This window comes from Phoenix dactylifera, unplaced genomic scaffold (genome assembly GCF_009389715.1).
Source record: "Phoenix dactylifera cultivar Barhee BC4 unplaced genomic scaffold, palm_55x_up_171113_PBpolish2nd_filt_p 000388F, whole genome shotgun sequence".
NCBI classification, from domain to species: domain Eukaryota; kingdom Viridiplantae; phylum Streptophyta; class Magnoliopsida; order Arecales; family Arecaceae; genus Phoenix; species Phoenix dactylifera.
Window position 1 is genome coordinate 416675 of NW_024067834.1, and position 19782 is coordinate 436456.

The window sequence follows — 19782 nt, forward strand, 5'->3', positions numbered from 1 at the left end:
CAGTCATAAGTGGCAAAGCAATGTGACATCAACAAGGAAGAATAATTGCAAGGACCACTCATGCATGTCCTCAAGAAACATGTTTATGTAATAATGAAAAGAATTACAGATAGGCACAACAATAAGCTTCCCAGAGTGGCAAACTGTGATTCTAACTAGATCAAGAGCCATAGTTACTGCATGGGAGTCGCCGTCTCTTTATGTACAAGCAGCAACAGAAGGGATCGCTAGGAAGTCTAAATTAAACCTTGGCATGAAATAGAGTAATCAACATACTACTAGGACTTCAGTACCTCATGCAATGCACAGTACAATTTTCTAAGAAATGTGAACCTAGTATAGCAATTCCAATATCCAGCCTCGAGGAGATCTCATACTGCCATCCAAGGCAAGCAAAATTAACAGGCTCATGGTGTGAATAATAATGTTTACACACTGATCTTATCCGACACCACTAAATTTGTCCAAATTTCTGTCTTTTACTTTTCTTTTTATTTATTTATTCAACTATTTGTCTTGCGACCCCCTCGAGGGAAGATGGTCATCTGTATGGTCTGAGATTTTTTTGTTTGTGCTGCTTCCTGCTCTGGGATTGTGTTGCTAAAATGCAATCAACACATAAACTAGCAGCCTTACAATTCAAAAGTGAAGAAAATTCTTAGCTAAATGGTGTTTAATGATCATCTTATGGGCTTCAGCCAGTAGCAACAATCTTTATGATAGATGTACACTCATGTTATTATAGACTACTGTTATGATGATATTTATTAAAACAGACTCCAGAGAGACTTATCCTACTACAGCACCTGCAAAGTTCAGGTAAGCAACAGATTATATAACTTTATAAGTACAATTGTGCATTTTGATGGAAATAACCATAAATGCTACTTAACTATAAAAGAATATGAAGTATTACCTTGCTGGATAGGATTCAATCAACAACTTGTGGATTTCCATCAGAAATTACTACCTTGCATGCATCTGAGCCTACAGCAATAACCAATCCAGCTAATCCATGGCCTCATCCAGGTTCAATTACACTTTTGGACCTTGATAATAAAGCTTGTTTCAGTCAAAAATCCTATTAAGTTGAAAACATAGCAGTTAACAGTTAAAGAAGATTTAGAAAACGAACACAGACCTGCTTTCTTTGGCGTAAAACTTCTCTTCCATATCTGCTTATGCTTAAGTGTGCAACTAACATAGTTAAGTCCTAGTGCCAAAATCCATGGAGTTTCTGAAAGAAAAACTTTACTGTTTTTTGAAAAGCTAGCTATTCATTTTGTGACCAATTGATGAAGAGATAATTGAGTTTCCAAAACATCTCTAAACTGGTCTCTAGGTGGTTTGAACAAAGGTCATCATGATGGCAGATGCAGATTGCTGATCACCATGAATTTCAATACCAGGTTATTCTAACAAAGTTATCCTGTGAACAATAAAGCTTTACAACCATCCCTTTGACACATGCATGTCTATACGTGCACGCATTTACATGATGCGTAATATATCGTAAATACGGACAAGCGTAGGTATGTACATAAGGGAGAGGAGGGGGCAGAGGGTTGGATGACTTCCCTGCAAGTATGAATTGTAGCATGCGAATGACATTCCGAATTGCTGGTTAAGATTGAGAACAATTAAATGTTTGAAAACTAAAACTCAATTTCTTTGGAGGCATCCCATTTATAAATCAAGTATGGATTGAGAATAAATTGGAGATATTGGAGAAGATAAGGTGTTCGCATGCCGTAGCATATAAATTAAAAATTTACACATTTGATCTGAAAATGCACAAGGACCATAATGTGCCTGAATTGTTTAGTGCTGATTGGGACCTCTTTAAAAGCTATTCATTATTTTCCTCACCACTTCAAGGTGGGAATTGCAGCAAGAAGTGGTAAAGAGTTTCTCATGATGAAGACATGTGCCTTTCAAGATAGTTCACTAGGAGGTAAAACATTCATGAGAAGCTAGAACATTGCCTCTAGCTAGGTGGTGCCTTCCTTACCCCTTTTGTATTTGTATATATTTGCAGAACTCCAATCCTAAATCAAGGGCAATTTCAATATGTTTCGGCAGGGAACATGATTTAGCCCGAGTCTTTGTTTTCGAACACCAGATCATGCCCTAAAGCATGGATCCGGTCTCAAAATCAAAGAGATGGAGTTTATGTTCAGCAAAATGTTAATGCATGTTCATTTATTTGTCAAATCAGCGCTAATAGTAGATTCCATCATGTCAATCTTATTCATTAGTTCAGTAAATCAATGTAAAATAACTGTATGTCAATTGTCGGTGCACAAATATGGCTGTTCAATGCAATTTTTGTATCATGCAATATAAAATTATGTATGACACATTAAGCTGCATGTCAAATAACAATCAAGAAGTTTCGACGCATCAATTTTTAATCTTTTTAATTCATCAAAGAGTTAATAAGAAAGATTTTGTCTTTTTCAACAAGCTTTTCTTTTCAATTTTTCCATGTGTTTAGCTTCCTCTGCAAGTTAAAAAGTTCATGGAGAAAGGCTCGTTACCATAACAAGAAGCTGACCGCTATGCTTGGGGGAGGGGGGCTCAAATCATAGTGAAAGCATTAGCATAATATCTTCAGGCATAGTAACAAAAACGGTCTTTCTCTTAGTCCTTTTTGATGATAATTAATGGTGGGAACTTCCCCTTTGCAGGTTAAATTCAGAGAGAAGAGATAAAGAATCAATTCAAGGACAACAAACTAAACTACTGCAGCACAGTATATGCACTCATCTTCAGATGGGAGGAGTTCTCGAATCACAAAATATATTTCCCCAAGTGTTCGACATGGGTCCTCCCATATCATACTTGACTTGAGGGGAAAAAGAATCACAAATTGCGGCATGTATTGTTTATAACATGAATCATCCGCTTGCCCTTTGCATGTGCAAATGCCCCGGTGCAATGAACAATTAGCTACATGGCTGAACAGAGTCTCAATTTTTAAAAACCTATTAGGTCCAGCATTGTACAGCAAATTTGCCTACGGCGGGCTTGTCATTATCCCACTGCCACTTGAAAATGCGAGCACGAGGACACTGATGCATCGGAAACATTGGCTTCCCATACGCCATTTGGATCATTAGTTGCTAGGAGGAAAGAATTCTCAGAGCTGAACGTTCAAATGCTTTGTCTCGTCTCCTCGACCCAAGGAAAATGTCGTCTCTGTCGATTTGTTAGCGTAACTCACAGAGACCTTGTACTCTCCCAGAAATCCACTGAAGGTATACAAACCATGGTCATCCGTCACCCCCGCTGTTTCTTTTGTTTCCCATTCCTGTAAGAGCCTGTCCACAACGTCTCCAGAAGGGAGGTTGTGAAAGTCCTCGTCTGTGAGGCACATTTCGTAGCACCCATATGGATGCAGTGCTGTCCATAACATTATTCCATTCACAAATGGATAGGAGAATCCTTCTCTCAGCACCTCCTCAAGATATATAGCCTGCAGAAGATTTGAAGAACACAAGATCAGATCGATGCTAAAACATAGTCTACGTTTAAGACATGAAAAAAAAAACAAAAAGAGCTTATAGTTGCAATCTATATTAAGACATGAAGAGAAACCTCTCACCTGTGTTTGATGATCAAATATGTGGTTTATGTCGACCTCCGTTAACCAAATGGGAAGGTCTAAAGTAGCCAATTTATCCAGCACAGCTCTCATCAGAGGCAGGTTTGGCTTGGTGAAGAAATGCCCCTCCAATCCGATTCCTTGCAATACGGCTCCTGCTTCCTTCAGCTCCCTTAGTCTTGATATATAGGAATCCACCGTTGAGTTCACATCATCACACGTCTCCAGGACATTGAATTCATTCATGAACATAGTAGCAAGGGGGTCAGCTTGTTGGGCCGTGCCAAAGAATTCCAAAGAAGCATTGGGTCCAAGCCGTTGCTCGTAGAAATCGAAGTGCAGCATCTCGTTGTTGACGTCCCAATGAACAAACTCCCCCTTGTACCTGGACATCAAGCTCTGGATGCGAGACTTCGCAGCTGATCGGAGGTCGTCGCCGGTGAGGTTGCGAACCCAAGATGGGGTGACGCTTGGGTTCTCCCAGAATATGTTATGGCCACGCGCCACAACCTTGTTGGCCCTGATGAATTCCAGCATCTCGTCAGCTAGAGTGTAATTGAGCTTCCCTGGTTGGGGCTCTGTCGTGTACCATTTAAGCTCGTTCTCGAAGACTGCCGCATTGAATCGCTCCAGAAACCAAGCCTTGCAGCGACATATGTTTTAGTAGAAAACAATATTGGATCAAAATACTTCTTGAGCACTTCGGTAGTAGAAATGCAAAGAGACTAAAGTTGTGCAAAAGATTGTAAACCTGATAAGGTAAATTTCCTACGATGGTGCTGGCTATAGCAGAGCCAAATGGGAAGTCTTTTGCGAGCTGCTGTACCGATACGGATGCTCCGATCACTCGATTTCCCTGTGTATCTGACACATGGATGACCACCATGCGCTTCCTTTTCTGCCCAGATAAAGCGCTGCCATTGTTAGAGATTTCAACTGCATGATGTGAAGAGAAACCTTGGCCTAAAAATGCTACAATATTCAAGAACAGAGCAATAGAAAGCAGCAGGGAGTACTGTTCTGATGTTGTCTTGCTGGTGCATCTCCCATTGCTCGACCGAGAATGGCTGCAGTGAAGCACTTGCCACCAAGATCTCGATCCCATCGACCTCATTGGTAGTGTTCTGAATTTAAAAAGAAGTGGAACTTGTGCGGTTAATTAACTCGGGAGCAATCAGGATCGTTGTTACGTTGCATGCCAAAGTGTCAAAGTTGAAGGCACCTGAAGGAAAAGTACTGAGGTTTTGGAGGACGCATCGAGGATGAAGCCACCCTTGAGAAAAGACCAGCAGCCATTTTGTGCCGTTGTTGTTCCTACGCATCTAAATTTCGAATCATCCGTTGCTAACACTGCTCTTATGAGAGCTGAATCAGTTCCTTGGATTTGCACCCAACCTGCCGAAGATGAATCACCTAAATGAAAATTCTGGGGTATTTTGCGACTACGGAGTGAAGAACTCTCGCTCGACATGGTAGCTAATACGATTTGCCAAAATTGACAAGCATAGTATGTAATACGTTCACTCGCCTATGGAAATCGAGCAAAGTTGACAGAAGGGTGGATTATTTATGTGCATTCAGATAAAGGCCTCTAGAATGTAATGCTTAATATGAATCACATAATTGTGTGGGATTTTTCAGTGCCTCGAACTTCAAAGACTTTGTTTGATAAACAAGTAATAGAATTTCCAAAAAAAAGATAAACAAGTAATGAATGTATCAGTAATAAGACCAGGCTCTCCATTCTAGTATCTGGCAGAGCATGACAGGACCATCTATATATGAGGAGTGAAGTTGCTGGAGACTCACATGAGAAGCTGTATCTTGTGGTCTCGGTTAGGTTGCCCAGCACAAATGCCGGTCGGTGAGCTCCTGGCTCCGTCGTATCGTATGCCATTGGAATCTCCCCATTCTCGGATTGTAGGATCCCACCATTGTAAAGAGGAGGCTCAGGGTCTGGTTTGCACTGAAATATTAGCAGATGAAATCGATGTCAAGTGTCGTGGAGACTTCTGTGAGATCAAAGAGCTTTATTAAATAGAAATCTGGGATCCATCCATCAATTGGCCGATGTATCCACATCAAAAAAACAAAAAAAGAAAAAGAAAACATTTAGTAAGACAGGGCAACCAAGATTCCCTGCCTCACTACAGAATATTGTGCAACCTTCAATAGTTACGATTAAAAAATAGATAGCCATCAAACAATATGCACCATATAGTATGGTATGTCTTTATAGATTGTTAGATTTTGATAGTCATCTATTTTCTGGTAATGGTCATAGAGAACTACACAGCACTCCACGGTGCGGCCGCACACTGCATGGGATCCACGTTCAAGACATGGACCTTAATTTCGTGACCATTCCTCAGAGCATCGGGCACAAGGGGCAGCTCTACCCTACCCCACCAGCCTTGCCACGGCGCGTTCCTATTGGAACAGAGTAGTTTGTTTTTTTTTTTTTTGGTCAAAGATAGGAGGGGAGGGGGAGAGGCGAGCCTCACCCGCGTAGCAGCCCCCACTGAATCTTCCTTACACTAGAAAATGTTCGATGCATGTCGTAAATTTCTGCGTACCCCCTCCAACTTATGGGCTTCCTCCACTGGGCTCGTCACCCATGTGGGAGTACGTCATCCCAGCGTCACATCGGTATTAGCGGACCAGTAGCACTCCCACCAGCAGCGTCCAGGCGTGGGGCATCCGGTCCCCAAATTTAATCGACGCTGGAGCATTTTGAACCTGGACCATCCTGGTGGAAGCCAACGCCCCGTTCCATCTGTGCTACTATCTTGGTGGCAACAGAATAGTTTGTTTGATATTTAGACTTTCTATTCGCATTGGATTCGGTCTGCCCTCATTTGGGCATAAAAGAAGTAGCACACGATGGGCTCGGCCCGGATACATATCACTGCCAATAAACCGATACTACCAATGAACATATCGAGCCAAAGATCACGAAGTGCCGAAGGCAATAACAAATACCTCGGTATAAGCAGAAAAATCGTACCACGGTCCCTCTGCAGTGCAACGAAATATACAACATGATGTCGTGTCAATGCCAATCAAACATAAGATGAGAGAGAGAGCGAGAGAGAAACTGACCATAGGATGCAGCAAGAAGGTGTGAGGGCAAGATCAACCAAGGTAGAAGTTTCAGAAATAGAGCAAAGAAACCATGGGACAAGCCTCTCATGCTCCCACTCATTGGCAAGTTGCTTGCTGTGTTTGTGAAGTGTCCGTTATATCCAAGTCTCTGCTTGTGTTCATATAGGAGAGCGGAAAGCTTAAAGGAGGAGCGGCTTGGGAGCATGAAGAAGTTGATGATATGATGGGGGAGATGGTTGACGGGTGCCGGCGGAATTCTCGAAGAGATCGAAGGGCTGAGATCACAAGGAGCGCACTGCTAGTCTTTCATTTATGGTTCGCTCACAAGGAGCGCGCTGCTAGTCTTTTGTTTATGGTTCACCATGCCTCGTTCATATGTTCTCTTTATAGAGAATGCTAACCCCCATTCGTTCTCTCTCTCTCTCTCGGGGGAACTCTCGTGGATTGGTATACAACGCTTGGACGCTTCCTAATTTGACCGTTAAATAATTTATGTTTGCATGCAGCTAGCCTTGCAAGCTTTCACCAAGCAAACCTTTTGAAATAATATTTAAATATATATATATATATATATATATATATATATATCAAGCTTTCACCAAGCAAACCTTTTTGAAATAGTATATATATATATATATATATATATATATAATAGATATTCAGCTTGTGTAAAGCTCTTCAGCTCTTCATACACTGTAAGAGTAGTAGTGGTATCTCGGTCATTAATAAAGTTTATTATTTAATATGCAATAAACATTAATGATAACAGTCTTAGTGTGCTTGGCCATTATAAATTTATTACTAAATGTACAACATAAATCAGGTTATTAACATATTTTATTTATTATAATTTCTTACACTGTCATATTGAGTTCAAAAAATAGTTTAAAAAAAAGCGAGTGCCAACCTTCGTTCTTTCTTCTTTTGTCCCTGGGGAACTTGAGTGGTTATTATTTATCTGACGCCATGGATTAGTATATAATGCATGCGCGCAATATTTGTCTAATGAAATGGATTAGTATATAATGTGTGCGTGCAATATTTGTCTAATGAAATGGATTATTATCTCCTCTAAAATAGAGGCTCAGTACAGGACTCCTGATATGGATGCTAGTATTAACGACACCAATCTTAATATACTCAACCATCATTATAATTTATTAATATGCTTGATCAAATATTAATGACAATAGAATTAAAATCCATTAAATGTGCTCCATCACTTAATATGCAACAAATATTAATGTGCTCGATCACTACTAAAATCCATTACCTAATGTGAAACAAAATTTAGGTTATTAAAAACTTCTATTTAAATTTGTTACATTATCATATTGAATTTCAAAAATTACTAAAAAAATAGGGAAAAAAATGTGCGCCACTCATTGAGTGAGGTCAATATTAAAGAAATTGGTATTAATGATGAGAGTTTTTGCATTATGTAGAATCATTTATTTCGACATTGGTATTAACAACAGTAGTATTAATAATGAAAATTTTCCTTGGTAATTATTAAAGTTCATTAATGATGAGAGTTCTTACAAGGCAATCATTAAAATTCATTATTTAATGTGTGGTAGAAACTTGTCTCTTAAAGCCTTCTATTTATTATAATATATTACATTGTTACATGGTATTTCATGGAAAAAGGAAAAAAAATTTACCTTGCATATTTCATGAGTTATATGCTAGTTTATTATGTATTATATATAACTAAAATAAACTTCGGTTCATATTGAGTTCTCTATTCACCATATGAATGCTCAAATTAATCATATGTCTCAACTTAAAATGCGGTAGTCTTAGTTTTGTTGTGTTTATTTAAGAGAATCAAGTGAAGTATGCTCGAGAAAGAGATCAAGAAAAATATTTTACTCAAAAAATAAAATAATATTTAACTAGATATATAATTGAAAAGATATATAATTTTTATTATATAATTTTAAAAAATAAATTACAAAAATTCTTCTAGAATTAGTGATAAATTACCGTTATATCTAATAGTTTGAAAAACTTTTGCTTACTCTCTTACAGTTTATTTTTATCCAATATTTTAATACATAACTTCAAAAAATATCAATCAAATCATCGACCATAAATAAGACTCCAATGCTATGACAAAAAAATTTAAAAACTTACTAAAATAACCTTAATTGATATAACAACCACGTTAGGAAATAAGAAAATATTACTTGAGACATTTCATCAGTTGATGGGATCATGGCAATTAATCAGATACATTCTCCTTACATTTATCACGTGCATTGCGCATGTCAAATAGTAGCTCTAAGATATCATGTACATCACACACGTCTCAATTGTTGGGATCCTAATCACAGTTTTTCATCAAATCTAAGCACAACAGCCATGTCATATTCCTTGTTTATTTTCAAACTATTTTGTCTTTTTTCGATCTTCCAGGGGAATTATAAGGCTGCCTTTTCACCTCTGTGTTTTCAAATGCTGTCCATCATGCTATGAGAGATTGAATCATGCCTTTTCACACTATTTTTCTAAGCACAAACTATTTGTCTTGCAACTATGAGAGATTGAATCTCCTGCTTTACACCTCTTCCTCTTCAAATGCTGTCCATCTTGTTGAAGGGTAGTGTTTCTATACTTTAAATCTATTGGGACATGTTCCATGAAAATATAAACCTACATTGCAGCCCACAAAGCCGAGGTAGCTCAGAAGCATGTATCGTATGGAGTCTGCTTAAAAAGCTGTGTCGTTTGTGTAGCATGCTTGCTAAACTGCGTCCCTTGTTGAGTTCATGATCCTTGGTTGCCTCAGTGTTGCTTTCTATTCCAGGTATCGTTTCCATGGCAAACTCAGGTCCCAACACTAATGGGTCCCAATTCTTCATAACGACAGTCAATGCAAGCTGGTGAAGGTCTACCTAAACTTTTACAAGAACTCACCTAATTTAAGAGATAAATGTGCAAAACCATATTTGTGCTCCATTAATGGGATTCCAGGTTGGATGGCGAGCATGTTGCCTTTGGCAAAGTCATTCAGGGTATGGACAGAGTCTATGCGATGGAGGGGATCGCTAAGACTTACGATGGGAAACCAAGCAAGAAGGTTATCATTGATGCCTCAGGAGATAACCAAAGAGCCAATGGTAATTGGAAAGCTTCAACTCATTAGTCACAATCTCTTTCTCGCACATCGAAGCAGATGCTGCTTTGGTTACAAGTGTTTCTCTGCTATTACGGCCATTCCAAATGAGTCATACTGGAATTGCGCATTCAGGGGGAACCAGTATCATTTGTAAGGAGTTGCATATATATAATTTGTACCCACCATTCAATTTCAGGTGCTCCAATGTTTACTTTTTAAATTGTGCCTATTAGCTGTAAATTATAGCCATATAGCTGCCTCAATGGAGGCAAGCGATATTTCAATATAAAGGTGCTATAAAGTTGCATCTTACTCATGTAAATTATGTTGCTTCCCAAATAGAGAGGGACTCTTGTGATATGATGGTTCTGAGAGAGAACTGGAGACAAACATAAAACAGTTTCAAAGGCTTCTTAGGGCTACATCCTTAGTTATCCTTTGCTGTTCGGTTGGAAAATTTGTTGGATTAGTTGGATTATTCCTTTGCGACCTTCAGGTTAAAATTGAAACAAGGGTATTTTGCAAAAATAGCTTGCTTCATTATCCATTTCGCAGATTTGTGCTGTCTTTTTTTTCCCCTCTCTCAAGAATAATCCAATGTTTGAAAATTTTTGAACTTGGCTTCATAGACATACTCCAGTGTGTAAGTGTGCAACGCACCAGTACATGCATTTGGTATTCAAAATATCTATCCATATAAATTATATTTCCTTGCACTGTCCAAATATGAAATCTTGGATTCGCTGAAATTTTACATTTGATCATGGTTGACAAAAATTTTCATTCCCAAATCTTGATTTCAACGGTCATATCATATTTAATTTTTCACCTCTCTGCATAGTTAGTATGCTTTGTGCATTGAATAGTCCACAACTATGCGGACAACAGAAACCAGTTTGTGCTCTTATAGCTGTTGGTAAAAATCTAACTGCAGATGATGTGGATGGGATATCAATTTCTCGGAGTCCATGGCTCCATGCCCAAAAAAAATATAAAAAATATTTTTTAATAACTCAGATAAATTAGATTCTTTCATACTAAGTATATTTGTAAAGAGACTAATAAGGTTATAAATTGGGTTTGTGGCCGTCTATGTTTTTTTAAAAAAAATATTTTAAATATTTTAAAATTTATTACTATTATTTTTTGAATATATTAACGTTAGATCGTATATGTTCATCAGCCGCAGAGGGGGGAAAAAAAAAGCACTGTAGATAGGCCGCTTCTCATCAACTCTCGTATTCAGTGACACGTATTCCCCGGGCGACAAATGAAGTGATGTATGCGCCGTGGGCGATAAATGAAGCGTTATCCTCACGCCTTCGTGTTGCATCATCCCATGCGTCCGACCGCCTGGCCTTTACCAATTTCCCACATTCCCTGCGGTGCGGACACATCACGGAGAGGCGACGGAGACGATTACAAGGATAGACACAGAGAGATGAGGAGATGAAGTGTTGTCGCCGCTCCTCCTCTTCCTTCTCCAAACCCTGCACCGCCACCACCTTCTTCGTCTCCTACTCCTCCTTCCTCCTCGCCCTCTCCTCCCTCCTCCGCCCCTCCACCGCCCTCGTCAACCTCCGTGCCAAGTCCTTCTCCTTTACCTTCCTCGACGCCCCAGCCCGCTTCGGTATTTCTCCAATTCCTTCCTACTTCTAGGGTTAGGGCTTTCAAATCTTTCTCCCCCTTCTTTAAAGATTAGAAAATGACCTGATTTTCTTCTTCTTCTTCTTTCTTTTGCCTGTTGTCAGCTGTTCCTGTTCGTGGCTCTGGGGTCTGTGGAGCTCTGCACACTGCCGATCCTATCGATGCTTGCTCTACCCTCCCGAGCAATCGGACCGCTGTAGGCCGAGGCGGAGGTTCGGCGCATTCCGATTTTATTCTTATCGTGAGAGGTGTTTGCAGCTTCGAGAATAAGGTCAGGATCGCTCAGGATGCTGGATACCAGGCTGCAATCATCTACGACGACCAGGAGAAGGGCAGCTTGTACTCGAGTGAGTATATAAGTTGTCTTTCTTATTTCTTTCCCAAATTTGTTCATGTCTCTATGTATGTAATGTTATCTCTGAAGGATTGCTTTTCTGTGGCGTCCACGTTGTTGACTGTCAATTAAAACAGAATAGGATTTTTAACCCATTAATTTCGGGTTTGCTATGTCTAATCATTGTTTCCTAATTTAAGCGAATACTTTGTTAAGGTAAAGGGATGCTTTAGTCTGAACGTGCAATTCGATAATTCATCTATATGATTGCACAAACCTGAAAAGGTATTATCAAGTGAAAGATGCAGTAATAAGTTTGTTGTTTATGTCGAGACAGTGATGTTGATGTTTAAATTCTCAGGATGGTTAATGGTTATTCGGGTGCTGTTGGGAAAATGGTGGTGGAGATTTATTGGTTAAGCAAACCTTGAGATGGTGAAAATCTCTGATATATGTTTGTTTGTCATTGGAGTGGTAAGATTAATTTTTGAAGGAGTGGAAATGGGTATTTCATAGGAAGTGTGTCCAAGGGTGACTCAGTATATTTTTGATGGGAGGGGATCTAGTGTTAGATTTCAAGTTTTTGTGAGAATGGGTGTCTGTTAGCTTTACAGTAGGCATATCCACACAATTTTGAGGTTCGGTTTGTCGTATGTCATGCCTGATTTAAAAATTCATGTTGATCAAGGTATGGGACATGTGGTGATGAATGAGATTTGATAATCTTAGTGCCTTTAACATGGATATCATCTTCTGTAGTTTTATGTTGAAAAGGCATTGGCATCTTGTCAAAACATTTAATTCATCTTGTTATGTACTTCCTTGTCATTCTGTGTTGCCTCCAATCATTTGGATCTTTATCTCTTGTACAAACTAACCAAAGTTAGTATGGCTGGATAATTAAATTTTCTGTGAATTGATCCAACATAATAACTAAGATGCATAAGTTAAGAGTCGTTAGAAGAAAAAAAGGAGAGAAAAAGAGATAGATGTATAAATTCACTGGCAAAGGCTTGATCTAAGAAAACAAGAATTCACCTTAAGGAGACAAGAGTATTCCATGTTATAGCATCATTTCAGTATATACTGATACATATGTTACAGAAGTCACCTTGATACCCTAGAGGTTGTTACAAATCCTCAATCATTTTTAATAAACATTAGCTATATCAAAAGTCTTTTAAAACAGAAACAATCTGAATGGGAAGTGAATATTCAATCTAGCAGAATCCAACTTGTTTTGGACAATGAACATGTAAATTTTATTTATGGCATCAATAGCAGGCTAAACTTTGGTGGTTCGTCCTTTATAAATTGGGCCTAGTTAGAATTTGAACATGTAAGACTCCCATTCCGATTTATATGAATTCTTTCAGGTTTATGATTTTTATGATTTGAATAAAGTAAACATCTACATATCATCTCAAGTTCTAGTTTTGTTCAAAGTAACTTGAAAAGGTTGAGCAATAATTACAAAGGGCTCCTCTTACAATAGAAAATTAATCACCTAATATCTGTCCTATTTAAGCCCAAGCCTGGCACTGATTACTTCAGGCCTTTATGATGAAGTGGGAGCCAAATCATGGGGCTTAACTTTTGATCTCAGGCCCAACATTTATTTGACGGACCTTTAGAGTCGTTGGGTTGGATGCACCTGTTTAAAGCCCTATTAATTCTAACAAGCTTAGATTAGGTTAATTACCTTGTTGGGCCATATTTCATTTAGCCTAATTCAGTCCATTTGACTCGTAACTGCCACCTAACCAAAATCCCTCTCTTTTGATGGCTAAGTGTTCTTGTCTTTTATGTTCCTCAGGAGAATTAGGGAAGGCTGAATGATAGTGGATTAATCCTATGTTTGTAATAGAGTATTCTCCTTCTTATAGGTTCATGAGCCAAAAAGATTCATGTTCGAAACCTATAGGGTGTAACCAAATGACTCATGTTTGGTGAGTGTTAACTTTCATGAAGTTTGATAGTGATGCTGTTATTCTAATCGTCAATTGCTGGAATTGTAGTCTCTTTTGAATAAGTTTCAAATATTGTTACTATTATCTAGCAGTTGATGTTGGTGCGATCAACTTTTGAACAGCCTCTTTTTTACTTAGTCGAAAGCAAAATCTAATATGAAAGGGTTGATTGAGTTTTAACCTAAGGGAAGGTCTAATTGGACTGTAATTTTACCTGTTCAGATAGACAGAAGACCACAGTGGTACTAATTGTCAGCAAAAATGATAATGGGAGAATATCTCTAAGTAGTATAAATGAATAAGATGTAAGGGTTGGGGATCAATGTGTAAGAGGCTGGATTTATAAATCTAAGTATGAATATACATTTTTCATTCCCCCCGTGGTTATGGAGTTGTTCAGGTTATATGTGTAGTATATCTTGTTGGGGGAAGGTTATAGAAGTATGACTGTGAATATCGGGGATTAAATGTAAGGAGATACGTTACACTGATGGAACAAGTTTATATTACTGTTTAAGGTTAACACACCTTCAGTTGTTATTCAAAGAAGTTATGACAGAAAAATCTTCTTTATTAGACAGTCCTCATGAAGGCAGATAAACAACTCAAGTTTTACCAATTTCTGCCAAAAGAAACAATCATAAAACAGATGGCCCTGGAACAGATCATGATGCAAATAGTCTGATACAGTGGTGGTAAATAAGAGATGTTGAAAGTGGAAGAAAGGCAAAGAAGACAAAGAAGACAGATGTGGAGTTGACAACCAAACAATATTGATTGATTCATATGCTCTTATAGATTCTTGCCAAGAACATCTAAGCATTTTGAGTTCTTTTATTTGAAATCATTTCCACATTGAATCATTTCCAAATGCATCAGAAAAAGGTTCCAGTGATCATAGATGGCTCTCAACCTATCTGTAATGACCCTTAAATTTAATAGACATAACCATGCATTGCGAAGTTGGACCAAAGGCAACTGATCTAGAACTTTTAGGAAACTACAGAGTCCACCCCAGAAGTTAAGCTAGCACATTGGTAAAATTAAATTTATAAGTTGTTAGGTTCTCTCCACTTGATACACCAAATCAAAATCCTTACTACTCAATAACATGCAAATAAACAAAGAATTCAACTTTTCATTGTTTTCATTTTTTTCTTGAGTGAAAATTTCCATGTTTATCTAATTTAGTTTGGTTTGTTTTCACCACAGGAGTCTCATGTAGCATAAACTGAGAATCCTATTTTGTTAATCTAGTCGAACAGGTTTTCATTTTGCAGTGTATGGCACATGCAAACATTTCATTTAGTGCATACATAATTGTATGTACATTAGCAGCATAGGCCACATGAGGACATGCATATGTATGTGCATAGATCTATAACCCCTGTGTCAACATACTTGGATTTTGAGAACCTGTTATGTTCGACACTGGTATCCAATTGTGCGATGTCAAATCCATGTATATATCGACTGTGTAATTGGTTATTACGATTAATATACTTAATTTATTCTTCATGCTTCATGAAGGATATATCATTGAGATGGGCTTGGCATTCAATCCTAAGTCTTGGCCAGATTGTGATGTCAGGAAGTAGTTGGTTTGCCATATTTGTAGATTAGTTCAAGGAGGGTTTGGTTGACTTGAAGCGAATCTATATGTGGATTTTATGCTTGACTTTATTGTCAACCTTGTAGGCTAAATTTATCCTAGGCTTTTGCTCCACTTGCTTGGGTTGATATAACAATCCCAATACCTGCTTGCCCTATACTGCTACTGTGACAACTATGGCAGATCCATATCATCTTTTAGTCCATTCATAATGCTGCACACTTTTGTCTCTTGTGCAGTTTCTTGTCCCTCTTTTACACTGTCAATTAATCATTTGTTTTTTGGCTGTAGTGATCGGGGACTCCACGGGCATTTATATACATGCAGTATTTGTTTCAAAGATGGCAGGTGAGACACTAAAGAAATTTGCTCGAGGTGAAGAAGGAGAATGTTGTATAGGTTCTTCTATGGATGAGACTGCTGGAACAGTGTTGGTGATTTCTTTTGTCTCACTTGTTGTCATAGTATCAGTTCTTGCAGCATTTCTCTTTGCTCGAAATTGTCGGCTTCTAAGGCATGGAGCCCATAAGCGGCCTCCTAGTATGAACAGACAGGCAGTGGAACTACTTCCTTCTTTCACATTCAAAAGTTCCTATGTCAATAGCAAGCGCATGGCAGAAACTTGTGCCATTTGTCTTGAGGATTACAGAGATGGAGAGAGACTGAGGGTTCTTCCCTGTCTTCATGGTAAGCTGGATTCGCATATTTAGTTTTAATCTATTCAATGAAAAGTTATACTTGTTTTAGTTGAACCATTACTTGATTGCTAATTCTGTTGTTGGATGACAACCGAGGGGCTTGTGTGCACTTGAAAACCAGATGCTTCTTTGGACAAGAATCTTGGCATTTATAACCGCAACATGACAACTTTAGAATGTTTGATTCTTGGGCTGTCACCAGAGCTTATACTTTTAGATTCTACTGTCACTTGAAGTCAAATGTGATGTTCCCTGCATGGTGAATTGTAAAATAGCGTGTGTTCTTCAAACCTTGGAACGGTTAATATCTTTTAATTCCTGAGTATTAACTAGTTAAAACCTGTGTTCCTGATGATAAGGACCTGGCAAAATTACTTTCTGCATTTGAATTTGGTTACATGAAGCCAGACGCAGGTGACTATTTTAAGCTTATTAATCATGGAGGATGCGATTTGCATCTTTTTCCCCACTTGTCAACATTAACTCATAAATTCCTTCACAGATTTCCATGCAGTTTGTGTGGACTCATGGCTGACGAAATGGGGAACGTTCTGCCCAATTTGCAAGCATGAAATGAGCTCGGGAGAATAGGCTACTTGATTTTAAGCAAATCAACTTGCATTGGGCTGAGTGATGGAATAAGTTTGGCAACTATTTACGAGTTATCCATCTTCTACTCGTGTTGCATCTGTAAGTGGAATAAGATTGGCAGCTTACGCTTCCGCTTCGAATGTCTTCATGGAATTTCGTGCCTTCTGTAAGATCCGAGGGGTGTGCATATGAATCTAGAGCATGCACTTCTCTATGGACAATGCAATGCAGGCAAAAGCTGGGAGCAATCAACTGTCCTTTCCAACCATCTGTTTCATGCTTCTTGTCATGTTTGCCTCGTCATGCTCTCATTTGTTAATCCTTCTACCCATTTGTGCATCTTCTGTATTCTCGTGTACCCTTCTGAGAGTACTCGGTGTTTAGCTGTGTTCTGACGCGGATGTGTCTCACTCGCGTGTTTGGTTTTTGATGAGCATGAGGGGGTGTTGAGCTGATACGGAGCTGCTCGGGAACTGGCACTGAATTGATCTCTGCTTTTAGCATGTAACCTATTTTTATGATGTCAGCATACAGTGACTGTATAAAATGACTGTTTGTTGTAATCTTCTTCTTCCTCCTCTTTTTCTTCTTCTTTTTTTTTTTGTATTGTGATAAACCTTTTATGGGAGTCTCTGCCCTTACCTCCGATATTGCAGAGACGGTACGTCCGCTACTAGACCTGCTTATCAGGCAGGCCGGGCCGGGTTCGGCCCAGGCTAAGCCCCACATATGACCATAATTAGCTAGACTGGAGCCCCATCTGGCCTGGTAGCTTGGGACGTCGGGCCGGGCCTTGGGCTTTTCTGATCGCGGCGTCGGCGAGAGGGGCAGGGGATGATGAGGCGACGGTGAGAGGGGCTGGGGATGATGACGGCGAGGAGTGGGAGGGCAGACTGCCATGCGGAACTTCTCCGGTTGACCTGCCCTTTTTTGGTCTTTTAATTTCTCGGGTTGGCTTGCTTCTGTTTTGTTGATTCCACTTTGGTGGTTAAATAACGGGAGCCTTACATCATCTAGAAAACTGGCGTGCGCATTGCGCATATAAAAATAAATAAATAAAAATAAAACGATATCAAAAATGAAAAAATATGAATAATGAGATGAGAATATAGTGAATAAAACGAAAAGTCGCTCCAAAAAAACAACGAGCCAATAAAAAATAAAGAGTTTTTTGCATGAATATCCTTCTAAATATTAGATTTCACATGAATACCTTTCTAAAATTGATATTTGTATGTATATCTTCGTAAAATACTTGTTTTGCTATTCTATTCTATTTTTATTTTTGTTTTTGCATGTATACCAATGCTATCTAATGACGCTAAAAAATTAACGGTTTTAAATTAAAATGACTAAAATATCCTTAATGGATAAATATGGAAATAGATCGCGATCCCGATAGTATAAAAAGATAGGGACAATAGCATAATTTTTTTTAATTTTATTTTTAATTAATATAAATATATTTTTTCTTAACACTGTTAAAACAATTGTTATATTAGGGGCATTTATACAATAACAAAGTTTTATGAGGATATACATGCAAATATCAATTTTGAAATGGTATTTATGCAAAATTCGATATTTAGAAGGATATCTATGCAAAAAATTCAAAAAAATAAAATTAAATGAAACCATCTCAGTTTAGCATATGGAAAGTCTTGATTGACCAAAAAATACTGATAATTTTTTCTCCATTCAAATCCAACCATCTAGAAAGAGATTCGGCTACTATGATTAGATAGATCCAGGTATGTATGAGAGTAGGAGATGAGCACTCACGGCTATGGAACATCTGTGGCTTTACAGATTACTCATGCTTATCATAAAATGAACAACGCAGTTGATTGGGTCGCCTCATTTGTTGTGCAGCATTTCAGCTGCTAGCTTTGTAAGAGCTAAAAGTTCGCTCCATCTCTCCTTTGCATCACTTCTTTATTCTGATTTTTTTGAATGTACTCATATTAGAATAGTATGGTGTATCCGACTGAAACACACACACATACCAAAAAAAAAAAAAAAAAAAAAAATTCACCACCCTAAACCACCTAAAGTTAGACGCGGTTTCACGCGTACCAAATCTAGAAATATCTTACGACCAAAAATTGCAGGTCATTGACTCCTCCAAGCGGTATCACTTAACCACCGTCTCGACACGGTATAAAATGATTTTGACGAGTATTACATGATGAGTCAGGCTTAAGTCGATGTTTGGCAATGCTTCCACACACCAACCTAATTGTGTAACAAATATATTTGACGCAGAGAAATGGAAGTCGGGTGGCTATGTTTGGTCTTCAGTCTACCGGGGAGAACAACTAGAGTCCGCAAAGTGGAAAACAGGAAAGAATGACGAAGGATGTTAGTTGTGGAAACTATAAAAGAAAAGCATGTATAAAGAGTATATATAAATTAATGAGAAATTGGTTTCTACTTGTTTTCCTTGGAGTATTTTGAGGTAAGGGTAATTCTATAAATAAGTTAAATTTTAGTCAACCAATTAAGCAAAAGCTATTCCTCTTGTTGGCTTGATTTTGTTCTCTTTTTGTGCATGGATGCATGCTAAAACACACCTTTACTCTTTGTTAATATTTTATTTTTCTCTTATGCTATAGTGAGTCTTAATCTCTTGGTGTGCGTCCAGACACCATCGTTTGTTATTTTTTTATCTTATATACTGTGACATAAAAGAGGTCTATATATAATTAAAAGGATATATAATACACTTCTAATGAGATCTTGCCCAATCCAATATTGTCTCCTCCTTTCTTTTTTTCTCAATTCTAGTGCTTTCAGCAAAGGATTAGTTTGAACAAATCTCTCGCATTAGTTATAGATATATCCGAAGTATGTTGAGTACAACCTGGTTTTCACACTGTTTGCAAATACGTGTATCATAATTTTGGAGCAACCAAATTGAATTTGTTCCTTAAATATGTTTCCCGAACACTTGTATATCCTTAATTAGCTATGTTTTTTCTGTAAGTATGACATAGCCAATCCTGCATTAATTTGATCACAAAATGCTTGAATAATGATGGTGATGTTGAATATTCAGGGCTTCTCCATAGAAATACTTATTTGACCATGCACG

General features: G+C 38.2%; 2 protein-coding genes across 6 annotated transcripts; one reads left to right on the top strand and one right to left on the bottom strand.

The window, feature by feature from the left end:
- Positions 1 to 3043: 3043 nt before the first annotated feature.
- LOC120105880 (endo-1,4-beta-xylanase 5-like) lies at positions 3044 to 6812 on the bottom strand. Its single transcript, XM_039118621.1, has 8 exons — positions 6710 to 6812; positions 6590 to 6624; positions 5417 to 5573; positions 4830 to 5002; positions 4624 to 4731; positions 4359 to 4505; positions 3608 to 4249; positions 3044 to 3478 (listed from the first exon to the last, which is right to left on the bottom strand). Exons 1-8 carry the CDS (start codon positions 6810 to 6812, stop codon positions 3143 to 3145), a joined length of 1701 nt encoding a protein of 566 aa, XP_038974549.1. The 3' UTR covers positions 3044 to 3142.
- Positions 6813 to 11123: 4311 nt separating this feature from the next.
- LOC103700883 (receptor homology region, transmembrane domain- and RING domain-containing protein 1) lies at positions 11124 to 17265 on the top strand. Of its 5 annotated transcripts, XR_005508147.1 has the most exons (6): positions 11124 to 11466; positions 11588 to 11830; positions 15691 to 15747; positions 15871 to 16086; positions 16194 to 16511; positions 16600 to 17258. XR_005508147.1 is itself a non-coding variant. In XM_039118656.1 (5 exons), exons 1-5 carry the CDS (start codon positions 11286 to 11288, stop codon positions 16686 to 16688), a joined length of 792 nt encoding a protein of 263 aa, XP_038974584.1. In that variant the 5' UTR covers positions 11130 to 11285; the 3' UTR covers positions 16689 to 17265. The 5 variants fall into 5 exon arrangements, 3 of the variants coding, with proteins under 3 accessions (XP_038974584.1, XP_008781002.1, XP_008781001.1); XR_003384507.2 differs by having other exon boundaries at positions 11130 to 11466; positions 15691 to 16086; XM_039118656.1 differs by lacking the exon at positions 16194 to 16511 and having other exon boundaries at positions 11130 to 11466; positions 15865 to 16086; positions 16600 to 17265.
- Positions 17266 to 19782: the final 2517 nt, after the last annotated feature.